The sequence below is a fragment of the Molossus molossus genome, unplaced genomic scaffold, assembly GCF_014108415.1.
Source record: "Molossus molossus isolate mMolMol1 unplaced genomic scaffold, mMolMol1.p scaffold_m16_p_6, whole genome shotgun sequence".
Lineage (NCBI taxonomy): Eukaryota > Metazoa > Chordata > Mammalia > Chiroptera > Molossidae > Molossus > Molossus molossus.
In genome coordinates, this window is record NW_023425399.1 from 26,857,582 (window position 1) to 26,875,818 (window position 18,237).

General features: G+C 40.9%; 1 protein-coding gene across 1 annotated transcript in view; it reads right to left on the reverse strand.

The window, feature by feature from the left end:
• CUNH20orf194 (chromosome unknown C20orf194 homolog) overlaps window positions 1-18,237 on the reverse strand; it is a 121,456-nt gene that overhangs the window by 97,233 nt on the left and 5,986 nt on the right. The window contains exons 3-6 of the mRNA XM_036245658.1: window positions 14,107-14,231; window positions 13,258-13,354; window positions 12,292-12,398; window positions 3,569-3,646 (exon numbers count right to left, since the gene is read on the reverse strand). Of these exons, the coding sequence (XP_036101551.1) occupies window positions 3,569-3,646; window positions 12,292-12,398; window positions 13,258-13,354; window positions 14,107-14,231 (407 nt within the window). The remainder of the gene's footprint in view (window positions 1-3,568; window positions 3,647-12,291; window positions 12,399-13,257; window positions 13,355-14,106; window positions 14,232-18,237) is intronic.

Genomic DNA, 18,237 nt, shown 5'->3' on the forward strand with positions numbered 1-18,237 from the left:
CACTAATTACCGAGTAAGGTAGAGTGAACTGTTAAATACCATGTTCAGTTCCATGCTATGACTAATAATGGAAAATGCCGCCCTGGCCAATGTGGTTCAGTAGGTTGGAGCTCTGTCTCGTACACCAGAAGGTGGTGTGTTCGATTTTCGGTTGGGGTGTGTAAGGGAGGCAAATAACTAATATTTCTCTCTCTCTCTCTCCCTTCTTCTCTCTAAAATCAATAATAAATAAGTAAATAAATAAATAAAAGATGCAATAAATTTTCATACTAAAAATAACTAGCATTATATATGAAATATTCATATCTATCTATCTATCTATCTATCTATCTATCTAAATCTTCCTAACATCCTGCCCACTTTGTAGATAGGACACTGAGGAACTAACAGTAAAGTGACCTGCCTGAGGATACAATACTATCAAATAGCAAAAGTGGAAATATAGCTAGGTAAGAGATACCCAGAGCCTGTGTTGCTTTCCACCAGACACACTATTCTCTAACTTTTCCCCAGCACAAATAGTGCATTTGTGGAAATGGATACTGTGTATGTACGTGGAACTGGTCAGTTGAATCTCATGATGAAGAAGAGAAAGTCTATCTGCTCACAGTCTTCCAGGTCAAATCCAGAAGACAAGCTCAGATAGATATCAAGGTCAGATAAAGCAGCAAAGGTCTGAAAACCCCAAGAAACATGCCAGTGTGCCTTGGCCTTTGGCCAGTGGAGAAGGATGCTGAATTTCAGACAGATCTCTTGGCCCTAGGCTAGTATTGGCAGTAGCAGCTCTCAGATGGTTCAAAGTGGAGAAAGAAGCTCAATTTCAATACTTAAAATTGTATTTAAGAATTACATAATGCAATAAAAATGAGAAAATGAAAATAAGTAAAATAATAAAAAGACCAGGAAGACTATGACTTGAAGTTTCTGACATACGGAAATACAAACTGTGTTACAAAGATGGAAATATACTCTGTTTATTTTTCTCATCAAACATGTTTTGCACATGTTTCTAAATAAAATCTCAGAGGAGTATGCATTTTCGCTCTGTGGTATATGACCAAGAAACATGGAGCTATAGGTTCTCTGGCCATCAAAGAGCTGCCAGCAGCGATTGGCCAACATGAATCAAAGCCTAGATGCCAAGTCTGGCTTTAAGAGTGTGAGTCTTGGCAAAGAAAAAATATATAGAAACAGAAAAAGTTTAGATGGCGGAGATAAAAAGGGGTTTTAGAGAAGTTTGGAGGCTATGAAGCAAGAGAAGGGAGGAAAAAATAGCTTTTAAGAAATAATATGGGTGTAGATTGGCTCCTTTTAAATTAATTTTTAAAGATACAAATAATGACTGAATTGCATTTTAGTTTCTTTTGGTTGTTGGATTTGAATTTTATCACTATTTGTAGACTCACCACAAGAGATCTCTGAACAAATTTATAGTTATTTCTATACATATTTGTTTTATCCAACTTGGGGTTCGCTAAACTTCTTGGATCTGTGGACTGATATATTTAATCAATTTGTAAAGTTCTTGGACATTATCAATTCTATTTCTAGCCCATGCTATCACCTAAGAATACCAAGCTTGAGGAAAGTAGGAAAGTCAGGAAAGGGCTTATTATTAAGTCCATGATGATTACCACTGTTGCTTCTTCAGCTGCATGTCACTGTTGCATTTAAAGATGTCCTCCTGAGTGGTCCCTCTCCACTGACTCCAGAGATGCCTGCAATATTCTCAAAACTACAATGCTATGTCTAGCCCCAATGTGTGACCTACAGCTCCCTCACATTGAGGGCTCTGTATACAAGGGGGGAATGGGTCTCAGACACTTTCAGAAACTCCTAAACTACTTATCTCTCTTCTTTAGCTGTGGTTAAACTTTATCATTCTTATTACAATATTATTGTTGTAATTTTTTGCATTTTTCACTTTTTTCCCCCCAAAATAGGCTAGCCATGGGTGGTTGATGATGACTAGGTTGTTTCAAACAAACAAAAAGTTCAGGGTTTATTTTTCTTTTATATTCCTATTTGATTAGAAATGTTTAAACAGAATAGATGTTCAATTTTATCAGATGATTTTTTCGCATTTATGGAGTCATAAATGGCTCCAAGAAGAAAAATTAGTACAGTGATTACATTAATAGATTTACCAATATTAAATATTGAACCCTTGGCCCTGGTTTGGCTCTGGCCGGTTTGGCTCAGCAGTTAGAGTGTCAGCCTGTGGTCCAGAGACCCAGGTTTGGTTCCCACTAAAGACAAGTACCTTGGTTGCAATTTTTCACCAACCCTGGTTGGGTCGTGCAGGAGGCAGCCACTCGATGTGTCCCTTTCACATCGATGTTTTTCTCTCTCTTCCTGTCTCTCCCTTCCAATGTATCTGAACAAAAAATGGGAAAATGTCCTAAGGTGAGGATAAAAAAAAAAAAATTGAACCCTTAATAAACCCTATTTCATCAAAGAATATGCTTTTAACACGATACTATGTTCTGTTTGCTAATATTTTACTTAAAATACAGGCATTAATATATGTGAGACTGGTGTGTTGTTTTCATTGTGGGGGGGCTTGATATTATTGCTAATTTCCTTTTTTTTTTTTTTTAATCCTCACCTGAGGACATTTTTCCATTTTTTGTTCAGATAGAGTGGGAGAGAGAGAGAGAGAAACATCGATGTGAAAGGGACACACTGAGTGGCTGCCACCCGCACGACCAACCAGGGCCAGGGACAAACCGCAACCGAGGTACGCGCCCTTAGCAGGAACCGAACCCGGGTCTCTCTGGACTGCAGGCTGACACTCTAACTGCTGAGCCAAACCAGCCAGGGCTGTAGCTAATTTCTTTAAAGGCTACAAGCTGTTCTTTTTCCGTGCATATCTATTCATGACCACTGAGAGACACTACTGAGCTGTTTAATCAAAGTATCTATTCCTTCATTTTGTTTGTTGTTCCCCATTGCAAACTGCTCTTTCCATCCTGAATTTTTTCCTTCAAACTTCAGATGAAAAATTAATCCTGGAGTTGGCAAATTATGGTCTATGGGCAGGCCACATATTTTTATAAACAAAGTTTCCTTGTAACACAGACACACCCATGTGTTTAAGTATTGTCTGCAGCTGCTCTCAGAGCACACAAAGCCTAAAACATTACTGTCTAGTCTTTTACAGAAAGTTTGCTGATCTGTGCTTTAATCCTTGATTCCTTAAAGCCATACCTCATTTTTGAATCTTTTCATGCCAGAGAAAGAGTGCAAAAAGTCACCTTCTATATTGTTTTTCTAAAGTTCAGCCCAACAGAAAGAATGTCTTTAGATGAAAACCTAAACCCTGGACCAGACCGGCAGCCTTGGTCTCACCCAAGGTGAGGTTTCCTTAGTGTGGACGAGGTAGTATCATTTTTCCAGGTCCCCTTCTACCTTCAAGGAGTTCAAGACAACAATCAGAGAAGAAACCGCTCAATTCTTTGACTAAAGTAAGCTAAAATTTATCCTGCATTTCTTCAAGTTAAACACAATTAGTAGATATGTGAGGTGGTGGTAATATTTGTAAGTAAAATACAGTGTAGCTCCTTACTTCTGAAAGCAAACTCTCCAGAGACATAGGATCCATTTTGCTGTAGACATTCCACAGGCTCAAACTCACATCCTGCAACTGTAACACAAGGGCAAAAAATTAAAATAACAGAATCAATATCATTAGGACAATTTAAATTATTTCTGACATTCAGAAATGAATATCTTTGTGAAAACTCAAGTGATCAGAATAATAAAATTTGTATCAATTATATTAGAATCTATACATATTAATAACTGCTGTCCCATTCAAGGAAACTATCTTTTCAGAAACTTCAGTACATTTTTCGAATATCTTCAATGATGGGCATATATATACTTACATATATACAAGTGCACATACATATACTTTTCTGCCTTTGTTTAAAATAAAATTTTAATTGCCCGGCCAGTGTGGCTCAGTAGTTGAGCATCAACCCATGCATCCAGAGGTCGCCAGTTCAATTCCCAGTCAGAGCACATGCCCAGGTTGTGGGCCTGATCCCCAGTGGGGGGCATGCAGGAGGCAGCCAATCGATATTCTCTCTCACTGATGTTTCTTTCTATCTCTCTCTCTCTCTAATATCAATAATAAAAATAAATAAAATAAAATTTTAATTAAAATACATGCTCATGGTTTTAAAAAAATCAAATAGTACTAAATTCTTGTAATAAAAAAATTGCATTCCCCTACTGCAACCTTTTGCAAACCTCCACTTGTCTCACTCCTAGGGGCAACAACTTAGAAGTCTTTTAACATTTTCTTCTGGTAGTTACCTCCATATTTTGTTCTAAAATACTTATATCACTATTTCTTATCAATTTAGAAATTAAATATTGATTTAAGGCAAAGATGTCATTCTTCTGTGGCCATTCTCATTCCTACACTTCTTCTCTACACATAGTGAAATTTGTTTATACTAGTAATTATTATTTATACTAGTAATTATTGTTTATAAATAGCAGTAATTATTGTTTATAATACTAAAACCATATATATCTTATTTATTGCAGACCAAGTACATCCTATAACATTTACTTTATTATTTTTTAATCCTCACCCAAGGATATTTTTTTCTATCTATCTGCAGATAGAGTGGGAGGGAGATAGAGGGAGAAAGGGAGAGAGAAACATCGATGTGAGAGAGACACATCGAGTGGCTGCCACCCACACGACCCCAACCGGGGCCGGGGACAAATTGCAACTGAGATACGTGCCCTTATGGGAACCAAACCCAGGACTCTCTGGTCTGCAGGCCAATACTCCAACCACTGAGCCAAACTGGCCAGAGCTCCAATAGCTTTCTAAGAAAAGATTAATGAGAGGCAAAACTTTCTGAGTTTTAAAATGTCTGTTCTGTCCTCATACCTGATTTTTCAATCACTGATATATATTCTCTAAATCCTTTTGCATTTTTGTCTATTTATGCTTCTTCTTGGATAGTTTCTATCACTATGGTTTCAAATTTACCAATATTTTCTTCTGCAGTGTCTAATCTGCTGTTAATCTCATCCAGCATATTTTTCATTTTAGAAATTGCAGTTTCTATATCCAGATGTTCAATTTGGGTCTTAACTTTTCTGTCTCTGTTTAACATGTTCAATCTGTCCTATAGCTTCTAGAAAATGTGAAATACAGCTAGAATAACTACTTTATTGTCTATAGAATTTCTGTCAATTCTAGGTCAATTTTGATAGACTGATTACCTCATTATAAGTTATGTTTTCCTGCTTATTATCAGTTATGTTTTCCTGCTTCTTCATAAACCTGATAATCTTTGGATGTCAGAGATTGTGACTTTTACCTTGTTGGGTGCTAGGCATTTTTCTGTTCTTATAAATATCCTTGAGCTTTTTTCTGGGATGCAGTTAAGTTACTTGCAAACAGTTTGATGCTTTCATGATTTGTTTCGAAGCCCTAGAGCAGTGCTCAGTCTAGGGCTTTTTCCCCATCATCAAGGCAAAACTCTCCTGAGGACTCTACCCAGTGCCGTGAATTATGTGCTTTTTCAGTCTAACTTGTGGGACCAGGCACTCCCAGCTCTCAGCACGCATTAGGCACTGTTCTTGAATACTTTCATATGGTTTTTATTTTCCCTCCACCTTTGGTAGTTACTTCATGCATGAATGCAGAGATCAATACTTTGCTGAACATCTGGAATGGGTGAGAGCAGGGGAATCTGGGTAGATCTTGGAAATTCGGTCTCTGGGCAATTCTTCCTTCTTTACTCTAGCTTCCTTGATCTCACCAGACTCTCAACTCAGGAAGTACACTGGGATCCACCTGGGTACTCCCTCCCTCTGCTACAGCCTGGAAATGGTCTCAAGTGGTAAGATAGGGCAATCATAGGACTCTATTTCTTTCAGGGAATCATTATTCCTTATTGCCTAATGTTTATTATCTGGACACCATTGCTTCACATATTTTGTTTTATGTATGTTGGTTTTTTTGTTGTTTGGGGAAAGACAAAAATTCATTTTCTGTTGCCTTATTGTAGGTGATTTGTGTTTTTCTTCCTGAAAGCATTTTATGACATTTTTTCCATCTTTAGTGTTCAAAAAAGGCATAGATAGATCTAAGTTTCTTCCTCCCATTCACAGTTGCTAAGTGATTTAATTTTTAAAATATTTTTTATTGATGTTAGAGAGAAGAAGTGAGGGGGGAGAGAGAAACATGGATGTGAGAGAGATGCATCTATCACAACCTCCTGTAGGCACCCCAAATGAGAACCAAAACTGCAACCTGGGCATGTGCCCTGACCAGGAACTGAACCAGAGACACTTCAGTGCACAGGATAACACTCAACCAAATAAGCCACACCAGTCAGGCCTAAGTGATCTAATTTAAAAGCATTTATTTTTCTTTTTTTATGTTTTTTTTTTTTTCCTTTACTGATTTTAGAAGAGAGAGGAAATGAGAGGGAGAGACAGTAATATCGATGAGCGAGAACATCGATTAGCCTCCTCCTGCATGCCCCCACTGGGGATCGGGCCCACAACCTGGGCATGTGTCCTGACCGGGAATCGAATCAGTGACCTTTTGGTGCATGGGTCAATACTCAACCACTGAGCCACACTAGTTAGACCATTTATTTTTCTTTATCACTGGAAATGTTTTTTCTTTTTATTTGTGTGTATGTGCGTGTGTCCCCTAACCTGAGGATATTTTTTCCATTGATTTTTAGAGAAAATGGAATGCGTGGGGGGAAAGAGAGTAAAAAAATACATCAATATGAGAGAGACACAATGATTGGTTTCCTCCTGTATGAACCCTGACTGGGGCCAGGGATGGAACCCTGCAACCCAGGTATGTGCCCTTGACCAAGAATCAAACCCGTGACCTTTAGGTGCAGAGGTTGACACTATGAACACTGAGCACAACAGCCAGGGTGTTTGTTCTTTTTTATTTTTATTTTATTTTATTATTTTTTTTAATATATATTTTTTATTGTTGACAGTATTACAGATATTCCCTATTTCCTCTCTCTTCACTCAGCACCCCCCCCCCCCCCCCGGCCTTCACCAGTGTTTGTTCTTTTTAAAAAATATTTCCTCTCTTCATCCTGGCTGGTTTGCCTCAGCAATTAGAGCACTGGCCTGCAGACCAAAGGGTCTCAGGTTCGATTCCCTGTCAAGTGCATGTATATGGGTTGCAGGTTTGATCCCTGGCCCCAGTTGAGGTCCCATGGGAGGCAACCAATCCATGTGTCTCTCTCACATTGATGTGTCTCTCTCACATCGATGTTTCTCTCTCTCTCTCTCTCTCTCTCTCTCCCTCCCTCCCTCCCTCCCTCCCTCTTTCTCCCTTCCACTCTATCCTCGGGTGAGGATTAACCAAAAATAAAATTAAAATAAAATGAAATAAATAAAATAAAAATAAAAAATTTCCTCTCTTCTGATATCTCAGACTCTACCTTTCTGAAACATAACACTTGTTGGATCAGACTTTGTGGATCAGCTCTCCATGTCTTAACTTTTTTCTCATATTTTCTATCTCTTTGATTTTAGTATTCTACTTTATAGAGATTTCCCTAACTTTATCTTCCAACTCCTCTATTGATTTAATCAATTATAATTTTCCAGAGCAATTTTCCTTACATTCATTTATTACAACAAAACACTTGTTCTTTGGTTGCCAAAAATCTTTTATTTCTCTGGGCACCCTAAGGAGTGTCTTAAGCTTCTCTGCATATCTTAATTTTTTTAAATTTTTTTTTATCCTCACCCGAGGATATTTTTCCATTTTTTGTACAGATAGAGTGGGAGGCAGAGAGAGGAAGAGAGAGAGAGAGAAACATCGACGTGAAGGGACACATCGAGTGGCTGCCACCCGCACGACCAACCAGGGCCGAGGACAAACTGCAACCGAAGTACGTGCCCTTAGCGGGAACCGAACCCGGGTCCCTCCGGACCACAGGTCGATGCTCTAACCGCTGAGCCAAACTGGCCAGGGCTTCTCTGTATATCTTAAATTATTCAGTTGGTCATTCTTTTCTTAATTTTTTTTTTTCTTTTAAGTTATAGGTTATGTAATCAAATATCTCCTGATCTTTGGTGGCCTGCTTATATTTTCAAATGGAAAGGCTGACTGGAAGCTTTCTGCTCTCAGCACAGCTTATCAACTACTAGGAAGTTTTTTTGGAGGAGAGCAGACAGGAAGGAGGCTGTTATTCCAGGATCCCTACCCACTTATATTCTAAATGTCAAAATGTGAAGAGCTTTATTCTCAGGCAACAAACAGTACACTAGCCAAAGAGTTCTTTTTTGTCTTGTCTTTCAGTTTCTTTAGAGAAACTCCACCCACTCACCCCTGTTCCTTGTTTTTCCTAGAGTGGAGGTGGAGCTGGTAAATGCCTGGCTGCCTGTCACTTGGGGAACCGTGGGGGGAAGCACAGATTCTTACATAACAACTTTCAATTAATCCATTTGTTTTCAACACCATCAATTTCCATTCTTTTTTTTTTTTTTTTTTTTTAATCCTCATCCGAGGACATTTTTCCATTTTTTGTACAGACAGTGTGTGAGGGAGAGAGAGGAAGAGAGAGAGGGAAACATCGATGTGAAAGGGACACATCGAGTGGCTGCCACCCGCACGACCAACCAGGGCCGGGGACAAACTGCAACCAAGGTACGTGCCCTTAGCGGGAACCGAACCCGGGTCTCTCCGGACCGCAGGCCGACGCTCTAACCGCTGAGCCAAACCGGCCAGGGCTCAATTTCCATTCTTTATCTCCCATTTTATCTTCTTCCTAATTATTGATTTAATCTATTTGACCTTTTCCTCCATATTCTGAATGGCTTCTTCCCCCTTTACTGATTTGAGAGAGAGAGGAAGGGAGAAAGAAAGAGATAGAAACACTGATGAGAGAGAACATCGCTTGGCTACGTCCTGCATGCCTCCTACTGAGGATTGGGTCCAAAAGCTGGGCATGTCCCTGCCGGTATTGAACCGGTGACCTCTTCGTGCATGGGTTGATGATCAACCACTGAGGCACACCAGTGGGCTGAAATGGCTTTTCAAGTGTGTCAACTGATTAGATTTTTGTGAGGTACTGGATTTGATTTCTCTCTCTCTCTCTCTTTCATCCTCACCCAAGGATATCTTTCCATTGATTTTTTTTAAAGATAGAGTTCGAGGGAAGGAGAGGGAGGGAGGGAGGGAGGGGGAGAAGAAGAAGGAGAGAAAGGAGGGAGAAAGAAACATCGATGTGAGACACATGGATTGGTTGTTTCCTACACAACCCCAACCAGGGCTGAGGATCAAACCCAAAACCGAGGTATGTGCCCTTGACTAGGAATTAAATCCATGACTTTTTGGCCCTGGCTCAATGCTCTAACCACTGAGCAAAACTGGCCAAGGCTTGAATTCTCTTTCTAAATTCAAATTTTAATTCTACTAATGAGTTTTTGAGATGTAATACAATTTTTCCTTGTATGTCATTCATCTCCCTTTTTTTTTATAAATCCTCACCCAAGGGTATTTTTAAAAATTTATCTGTAGATAGAGTAGGAGGGAGAGGGAGAGAGAGAGAAACATTGATGTGAGAGAGACACACATCGACTGGCTGCCTCCTGCACATCCCGACAGGGGCCGGGGGATAACCACAACCGAGGTATCAAACCCACAATTCTCTGGTCTGTAGGCCGATGCTCTAACAGCTCAACCAAACCAGCCATGGCATATTCTACTTTTCAATACAAAGATCTCATGTTTGCCCATAAAAATGGTGAATAAATGTTTGCTATATGGTTATCCTTGTTATTCAGAAGTTTGCTATTAGAATCCTCCCCCTGGGAAATTAGCTGATGTACATTTATATTACCAAGTCACAGTTTTAGCAGCAGAACTTCCCTGTACTGCTTCCCAAGAAGAGTTCTCCATATCCATAACTCAGTTTGGCTCAGGCTAAATACCAAGTGAATGCTATGTGGGTCTGGGCTTCCTTTCTCATGCTGGCATCTACCACATCAGGAACAAAACATCCTCTGAATTAATAACTCTGGGTATGGCCATACAATAACACCGAAGTTAAAAAGGTTATAAATATTTGTTGTTTTCCTTCTCTTAGCCTTCAAAGGAGGCAAGAACCTCTATATCAGGCCTTTGATATGTGACTCAGAGTGCAGTAGAGAGTATAATGGCAGGGCTAATCAGTAGGCAACACTGCTCCACACCTTAAAGATCTGGGAAAGACAGGGTAATGAAGGGAACTGAGAGTTGGGGGTTATCATGGAAAATGAGATGGAGACAAAGGAAAGTATTTAGAAAATAAAATGAGCAGCTACAGAGAAGAAGATCTGAGAGAGGGATCTTGAGATATTTTTCTACCTCCCTTGCCCCTCCTGTGACCCACCTTCCCCTACTCTTACATAAGTATTGTTTCCGCCTCACTGTATATCCCACCCCCTAACAGCACTACCCTACAGTAAAGATCTACATTGCCTTGCAAAGGTTTTTTTGGAAGAGGATTTTACCCCCTTGGGTTGTGACTTCATGGTGTGATGTACCATAAGGCAGGAGGCAGAGGGCTGCCTCATTTGGGCTGCATGAAGCATGCAGCCTCCTAGTGCACTGCTCTCCAATGCAAATCTAGCAGCAGCCCAGGGGTTAGGAGCATAGGCTCTAAAGCCAGGCTCTCTGGACTGGACCCCAGCCCTGCCACTCACTGGCTACTAGTTCTGTGACTTTGGGAAGTTCATTTAACCTCTCTGTAAAATATGGATGGCAACAGTATCTACTTCAGAGGGTTACTATAAGAATTAAAGTTAATTCATATAAAGTGCTTAGGACAGTGCCTGGTGTATAGGAGGAACTCTATAAATGCCCAGTTTATAGAGTTAATTAACAGTATTATCATTATTGCTAAAAATGTTACACTTTCTCTATCTCCTATGGCCTGCCTCCACTCCAGCCCTTCCTATTCTAAATTAGAGAGCATTACTTCCTATCAGGGGCAGGTCTCATACACAGCTTGTTGGTGCCCTGCGACTTGTAGTCAGTGTAAGGATACTGTGGTTTTGGAGCAGGACAAGTGGAGTCAAGTAGGATGCTTCTCTTCAGTACTTTCCTACGCCCATGGTCCTCCACATTACAGAGTCTGCCAGGCAAACCTCCATTCATTTCCTAGGGATGCTGCTACTTGTCAGGAGGAGGGTAAGAATTAGCACTGGGCTTGTTTCCAAAGGTCCCATTTACTCTGTCCCTAACAGTATGCCTTCCTCTCCCTGGTTTCCTGTGTTGGGAGCAGGTCATCTCAGTAGGAGGATCCTTGGGAGACAAGCAGATGCTTGTGGTGATGCTACTAATTTAGGATGCCATCTTCCCTAATGTGTACTCTGTTGTTTTTTTTTGTTTTTTTTTTTTATCCTCACCCAAGGACATTTTCCCATTCTTTTGTTCAGGTAGAGTGGGAGGGAGAGAGAGGAACAGAGAGAGAGAGAGAAACATCGACGTGAAAGGGACACATCGAGTGGCTGCCACCCGCACGACCGACCAGGGCCGGGGACAAACTGCAACCGAGGTACGTGCCCTTAGCGGGAACCGAACCCGGGTCTCTCAGTACCGCAAGTCGACGCTCTAACCGCTGAGCCAAACCGGCCAGGGCCCTAATGTGTACTCTGGATGACCTTCTCTCCCAGACTCATTCATGAATCCACTTAACAAATATTTATTGATCATCTCCTAGATATAAAGAATACTAAAATAAAAGACACTGTTCTTACCAGAAGAGCTAACCCTTTTATTTCTTTAGTACATAGTCCTTAAACAAATTTCTGCACTGTCCCTTTCATTGCTTTTGAATAATTCTAAAATTATATGAATTTCAGAGAAACAAACAAACAAAATAACAAAAAGACGCTGCTTTTGTTCTCAAGGAGCTTCCAGTCCAGACACCAGGGGTAGGTGCCTGGGTGGGTGAAAGGAGGTATATGACAGATGTATAACAACATAGGATGATAAAAACTGTAAGAGGAGTCAGCCTAGGATGCTACAGCAGTAGACTGGAGCACAATGAATTCAGAATGCAGAATGGAGAGGAAGGAGGACAGAAGAATTCCAAAAACAAAGAACACAGGAGCTCAGTTTGGGGACCAGCCTTAAACAGCAACTGTTTTCCATTTCAAGTCTTTTAACTTGCCCCATGCCTTTGGGAGGTCACTGACAGCTTTTCAGAGTATTATAATGATGCACACCCACACTGTGGGCCCTTCATAAAAACCAGGCACACTGCTTTTTATACATACCTCATATTTCATGGTAAAAAATCCATCTCCTCCAATGCCCTCAAGTGCGAAAGCCTGTACAATTGGCCATTTCTCCACTACAAACATATCAAATATCTGTAAGTGACCTAGAGGAATCAAATACAACAACATGTATCAAATGCCATACTGGATATAACAGTCTAAACCCGATCTAACATGGTTAGGCATCATTTCTCACAAGTTCACCAGTCTCATGTGGCAAAACAAAATTGAGACACATATAATATAGGTATTAACACTAGAAATACAAAGTAAAAGCAAAGGACAATTCAAACCATGAACAAGTTACATAAATTCACATTTCCCTATAGTATATTTTCACATTCTGGTTTTCTAAGCAAGCAAGCAAATAAATAAATAAATAGTGGCCTCTTACATTGGACTTGCATCAGTCAGTGGATATAATTATTAACAGACCCAAATTTGGCTCCTCTCCCTTAAGAAACATATCCAAACAACTTCCTCAAGGGAAAATTACTAAGTCAAAAATTTTCCTTTCTTATAATATCTTCATTGTGCAAGATGTTTTGTAAAATAAGATATAAGCATTGTTAAACTTGTTGATTTTTTTCCTGTATTTTTACCCATCATTTTTTAGCCTCACATCCGCATATTTTTAACAGCTACCCAATTACTATTGATTACCAAGAGGTCCCACATCCACACTCGATGTACAATGAAGGGTACAGAATAGATGGCAACTGTACAAATGCCTTAACAGGTTTTCTATCTGACTGCTGGTGTCCTGCTTTGTTGCTGCAGAAACTTGTTATGAATACAAGCTTGCATAGGAAAGTTCCCAATTCCTTTCTGCTTCAGCCTTTGCCGTTAGTGTAAATAGACCAATGGGTTTCCCTGATGAATGCCTCCAATAAAAGGAGAAGTAGGGGCATGTGATTCACTTATAATCCAAGCAAGGTTAATGGCTCAGGGCCAGACACTCACCTTGCGAGCTATAAGGAATGCCAATTCTACTACAGTCTCGAACCATGTCCACAAAGCTGGCAATTTTAAATTCTTCTGCAGCTTCCTCGTCTTCATACTAACAAGGGAAATTGGAAGAAAAACAGGCTCTGATAAGATGTCATGCAAGGTCCCACATTTTCTCTGCATTTTATCAGAGTTGCCCCAAATAACATTTATAGAAGACTGCACCCAAGAGGGTGTTTCCAAAGTCACATTTTATGTTAACTGGTGAGAAACACTGTCACTCCCTTATCTCATACCACAAACAAATCAACTCAAAATGGACCAGAGACCTAAATGTGAGAGATAAAACTTGTCCTCAAAAATTCTCCAAAAACTGACATGGAAAGAAGGATTCTTGACCCATATTGGGTTGCAATTTCCATGAAATCCTAAATTTCAAATCTCAACTGGATTCCCAGCCAAACTCTTGAAATGGGCCCAAAGGGAACCAGAAACAGATACCAAGAAATCTAAACACAGAAATGTCGCAAAGCTTATCCAGTTCTCCTGGAGCAGTACATAGGCACTATCCCCCTGAGAGAATGTGTGCCAGCCGGTAGGGAAGCAGGGCAAGAAGGCAGGCTCAAAAGCCTATATACTAGGCCCAAATTTGCAGAGTCCTTTCTGTCTCCTTCAGGTGTACAATTTATCCATAAGGCAGCCGCATAATGAAATATGAAAAGTTCCATGAAAACAAAAAACCTTTTTTGTGTAATCACTTTCTGCAATTTGATTTTTTTAGGGGACTCCTGTTCCAGATCTACACTTTTCTGAAAGAATATTCTTAGAGTGTTTCTAAGTGCCTATTCGATCTTTTGTCCTCACCTCATTTTCGGTCATGCAGTGGAAATGCAGATTTCTCCAATGAGCCACACAGGGTAAAAGATAGCGATAGTTTACAGGATTACAGTACAGATGGACACTGTCTGACTTAATCAATATAATTACATCTGTAAGAAAACGAAAATTAAAACACAAGATTGTCAAAGGCATTTTCTTTAGACATTTTCTGCCCACAGAGTAAAGCCATTAAAACACCTTCAGAGACAATGTAACAAAACTCTAAACTGAAAATTCTTTAATTAGGCAATGCACTTCAAAATGACTGAAAGCCCGGCGGTGTCATTCAGTGGTTGAGTGTCAACCCATGCACCAAGAGGTCACCAGTTTGATTCCCGGCCAGAGCACATGCAGAGATTGCAGTCTCGATCCCCAGTAGGGGGTGTGCAGGAGGAAGCCAATTGATGTTTCTCTCTCACATTGATGTTTCCATCTCTCTCTCCCTTCCTCTCTCTCTAAAAAATCAGTAACAACATATTTTTTAAAAATGACTGAAAAACTTAAGCATGGACAGCAAGGAATTCCTTGTCCCCATGTGATGCTCCCACCACTGTGGCCTTCTAATGATGGCAATGCAGGCACAAGATAAATAATAATAGCCTTCAGGGTGTTTTGCAAAGTACAACACAGTCAAATCTCTGGTACCAAACTCAGCTGTGTACTTCACTGCAGAGATAAATTCCACAAGAAAACGCTATAGCCTAAAGCAAGTGAGGCAGGAAACAGCTCCGAATATAGCCACGGACTAGTTCTCCTACAGATGTCAGTGTCTAAAGTTCTTAGTTGCTGGCTCATATGGCTCAAGGGAGGACTGGCCTATTAGCTTTGGAAAGGGTTACTGTGGACAGGGGTGAACTCTGTACACAGGAAAGGCTGGGAGGAAGGAAGTAGAAGCAGGTGGACAAGGCTTCTATAAATAGATCAACAGCTCACAGATTTAAGGAATAACCATCCAGGGGTGGGTCAAATAAATAAAGCAATCCCAAGAATGCAAATAAACTCAGACAACTAAAAGAGCCATGGAAGAGGCCAGGACTATTAAAAGGTCTGAATTCTGAGAAAGAAACTGGTCATACTTCCAGAAGAAAAGCAGAGGTTCCATTCCATGGCTCCTCAGAAAGCAGAGCCATTAACAAGATGACACTAGGGAAGATGCTGGAGGAGGTGGCTGGGGCAGTAGGTTTAGGGCAATGCCAACACAGTAATACAGTGTGACAGACCATAATCTACAAAAACATAAGCCTGATGAGTACTGACCACAGCTGACCACACAGCTGGGTGGCCTCCTGAAATAACTCCATGATGGTGGCCTTTTAAGCCACTCTGAGCTCCACACCTGGTCAGACCCAAGGTGTTCTAGGGACCACAGCATGGAGCAGCTTCTTTTTTTAATTTTTTTATCCTCACCCGAGGACATTTCTTCCATTTTTTTGTTCAGGTAGAGTGGGAGAGAGAGAGAGAAACATCGATGTGAAAGGAACACTTCGAGTGGCTGCCACCCGCACGACCGACCAGGGCCGGGGACAAACTGCAACCGAGGCACGCGCTACCCGGGTCTCTCCGGACCGCAGGCCGACGCTCTAACCGCTGAGCCAAACCGGCCAGGGCTGGAGCAGCTTCTTCACTGCTCACTGTAAGGTAAGCCCTGGAGTCCAAATGTGGCAGGGGTGGGAAAGGGGCCCCCTTTTATCTGCTGGTTTTCCTCACATAGGCCCTCTAAAAAAGCCTGCCCTGAATCACATGCAGGTCACCTGCTAAGGAGTGAAGAGTTTGATGTCACTAGAGAGCCTGAGGCTTCCTGTGTTGAATATACTCTGATATGTAATTTACTGCAAATAATCCAATAAAAGAAATACTGCAATAGCTACTAAACCTAATTAAGTATTCTCAGGACTGACATCATCACTATGAACAACGTTTAACAGAGTACACAGTCAGATAAAAGAAGCAAGCATAAGAGAATTGGACAAAGATGCAAACTATTTCAAAAATTTCATTTTACAATAAATCTTTCACGTTGGCCTCTTTTCCTCTCAAATAATTAGAGATCGAAATATAAAAGTGTAAATCTGGTGATCTCGGCTTTCCAACTACTTGAATTTAAAAGATAAGTTTATTAATTTTGAAGAAAATGCTCATTTCATAAGCACCCATTGTGCTAGGTGACAGGAGAGACAAAGATAAGCCAAAAAAAAAAAAAAAAAAAGAAGCACACCTTTGAGGATTTCAACTACTTCCTTAATTTCAGTACTATAATGTCCTTAGTAATCCTGGCTGCAGTGAAATGTGCGCCGGTAAGAGCATCTGTCTTTTTATAACTGTCCAAATGAGCTGCCAAGATGAATTCTTTCCAAACCAGTAGTTGCTATATGGTGTAAGGAAATATATATATATATTTTAAATCAAAATCTGAAACTAAATTTGAATTGAAAAAATTTAATGGAAGGAATAATTTCAGCCTCTTTCTGCACTTCCGGATAAGAACAACATCTTTAAATATGTTCTCATTGATTTCTTTTAGAGAGAGAAGGGAGAGACAGAAACCTGGTCGGTGAGAGAGATACATCGATCTGCTGCCTCCTGCACGCCCCCTACTGGGGATCAAGCCTGCAACCTGGACATGTGCCCTGACCAGGAATCGAACTGGGACCTCTCAGTCCATGGGACAACGCTCAATTCACTGAGCCACACCAGCTGGGCAAGAATGAAATCTTTAATCAATCCATAAGGATAAATACTATTAAGGACTTGACTACAGAAGAATTTTCACATACACTAGACCAGGGTTTCTCAACCTCAGCACTATTGAATTTGGACAAGATCATTCTTTGTTGGGGGAAGGGGGCTGTCCTGCGCCTTGGAGAATGTTTAGTAGCATCCCTGGCTTCTCCTCACTCTGCCTAGTTGTGACAATCAAAAATGTCTTCAAATACTGGCAAATGTCCACTGGGGGATAAAAATAAACCCAGTTGAGAACCACTGTACTAGATCCACACAGCAAGATTATATCAACATCAGATGTTTGCTTCTATGTGTCCCACAGCTGCTTCACAAGAGATTTCTGTCTCTTATCCAATTTGATTAGTCTATTCCTGTGTTTCCTGACCCGTCAGACAGACAAGTCATGATGTTAAGTATGTGATATCAGAGACAGCTCCTGGGCATCTGCCCACAGCAGCATCAACACAGGGTGAGTGTCTCAGAGCTACAGAAAGGGGAATGTAAGCAGAAAGCCTTCATTGTAGTCATGGGCATCGTCATGAATTAAAGTCACACAGGAAACAATTCCCAAAGACAGAGCAGGACAAAGAGCCTTTGTTTCTAGGCTGAAGATCCACATGAAGCCTTCCTTGTAGGAGTATTCTGCAGGCTCATCTTTGACTCACAGCTGAAAGTGCTTTCACAGGACATGCACATAACCTCCCAGCATGTAGACCCAATAGGCAATTCAGAGGAAAACTAGTATCTTGTCAAGAAGATAGAAAGCCAAACACTGATGTTTGCTTTTTTCTTTTTTAAATCCTCACCCAAGCATATATATTTTTTTTCTTCAGATAGAGTGGGAGGGAGAGAAAGAGAGTGAGAGAGAGAGAACCATGGTGAGAGGGACACATTGACTGGCTGCTTCCCGCATGACCCTAACCAGGGTCGGGGACAACTGAGGTATGTGCCCCTGGTCAGAATCAAACCTGTGACTCATTGGTCCATGGGCTGAGGCTCCACCACTGAGCCAAACTGGCCAGGGCTGCTTTTATTTGTTGTTAGTCCTCACTCGAGGATATTTTTTCCATTGATTTTTAGAGAGCGTGGAAGAAAGGGAAGGACGGGGGAAGTGGAGGGAAGGAGAGAGAGAGGAAGAGAGGGAAAGACAGAGTGAGGGGAGAGGGAGAGAAGGTACAGGGAGGGGAAAGAGAGAGAGGGGGAGAGAGGGAGGGAGGGAGAGAGAGAGAGAGAGAAAGAGAGAGAGAGAGAGAGAAATGGATTAAGAGACACATTGATTGCTTGACTCCCACATGTGCTGGACCAGGACCTGGGATCGAACCTGCAACACAAGCATGCACCCATGACCAGGAATACAACCCACAACCCTTTGGTGGGGTATGGGGACAGGCAGGA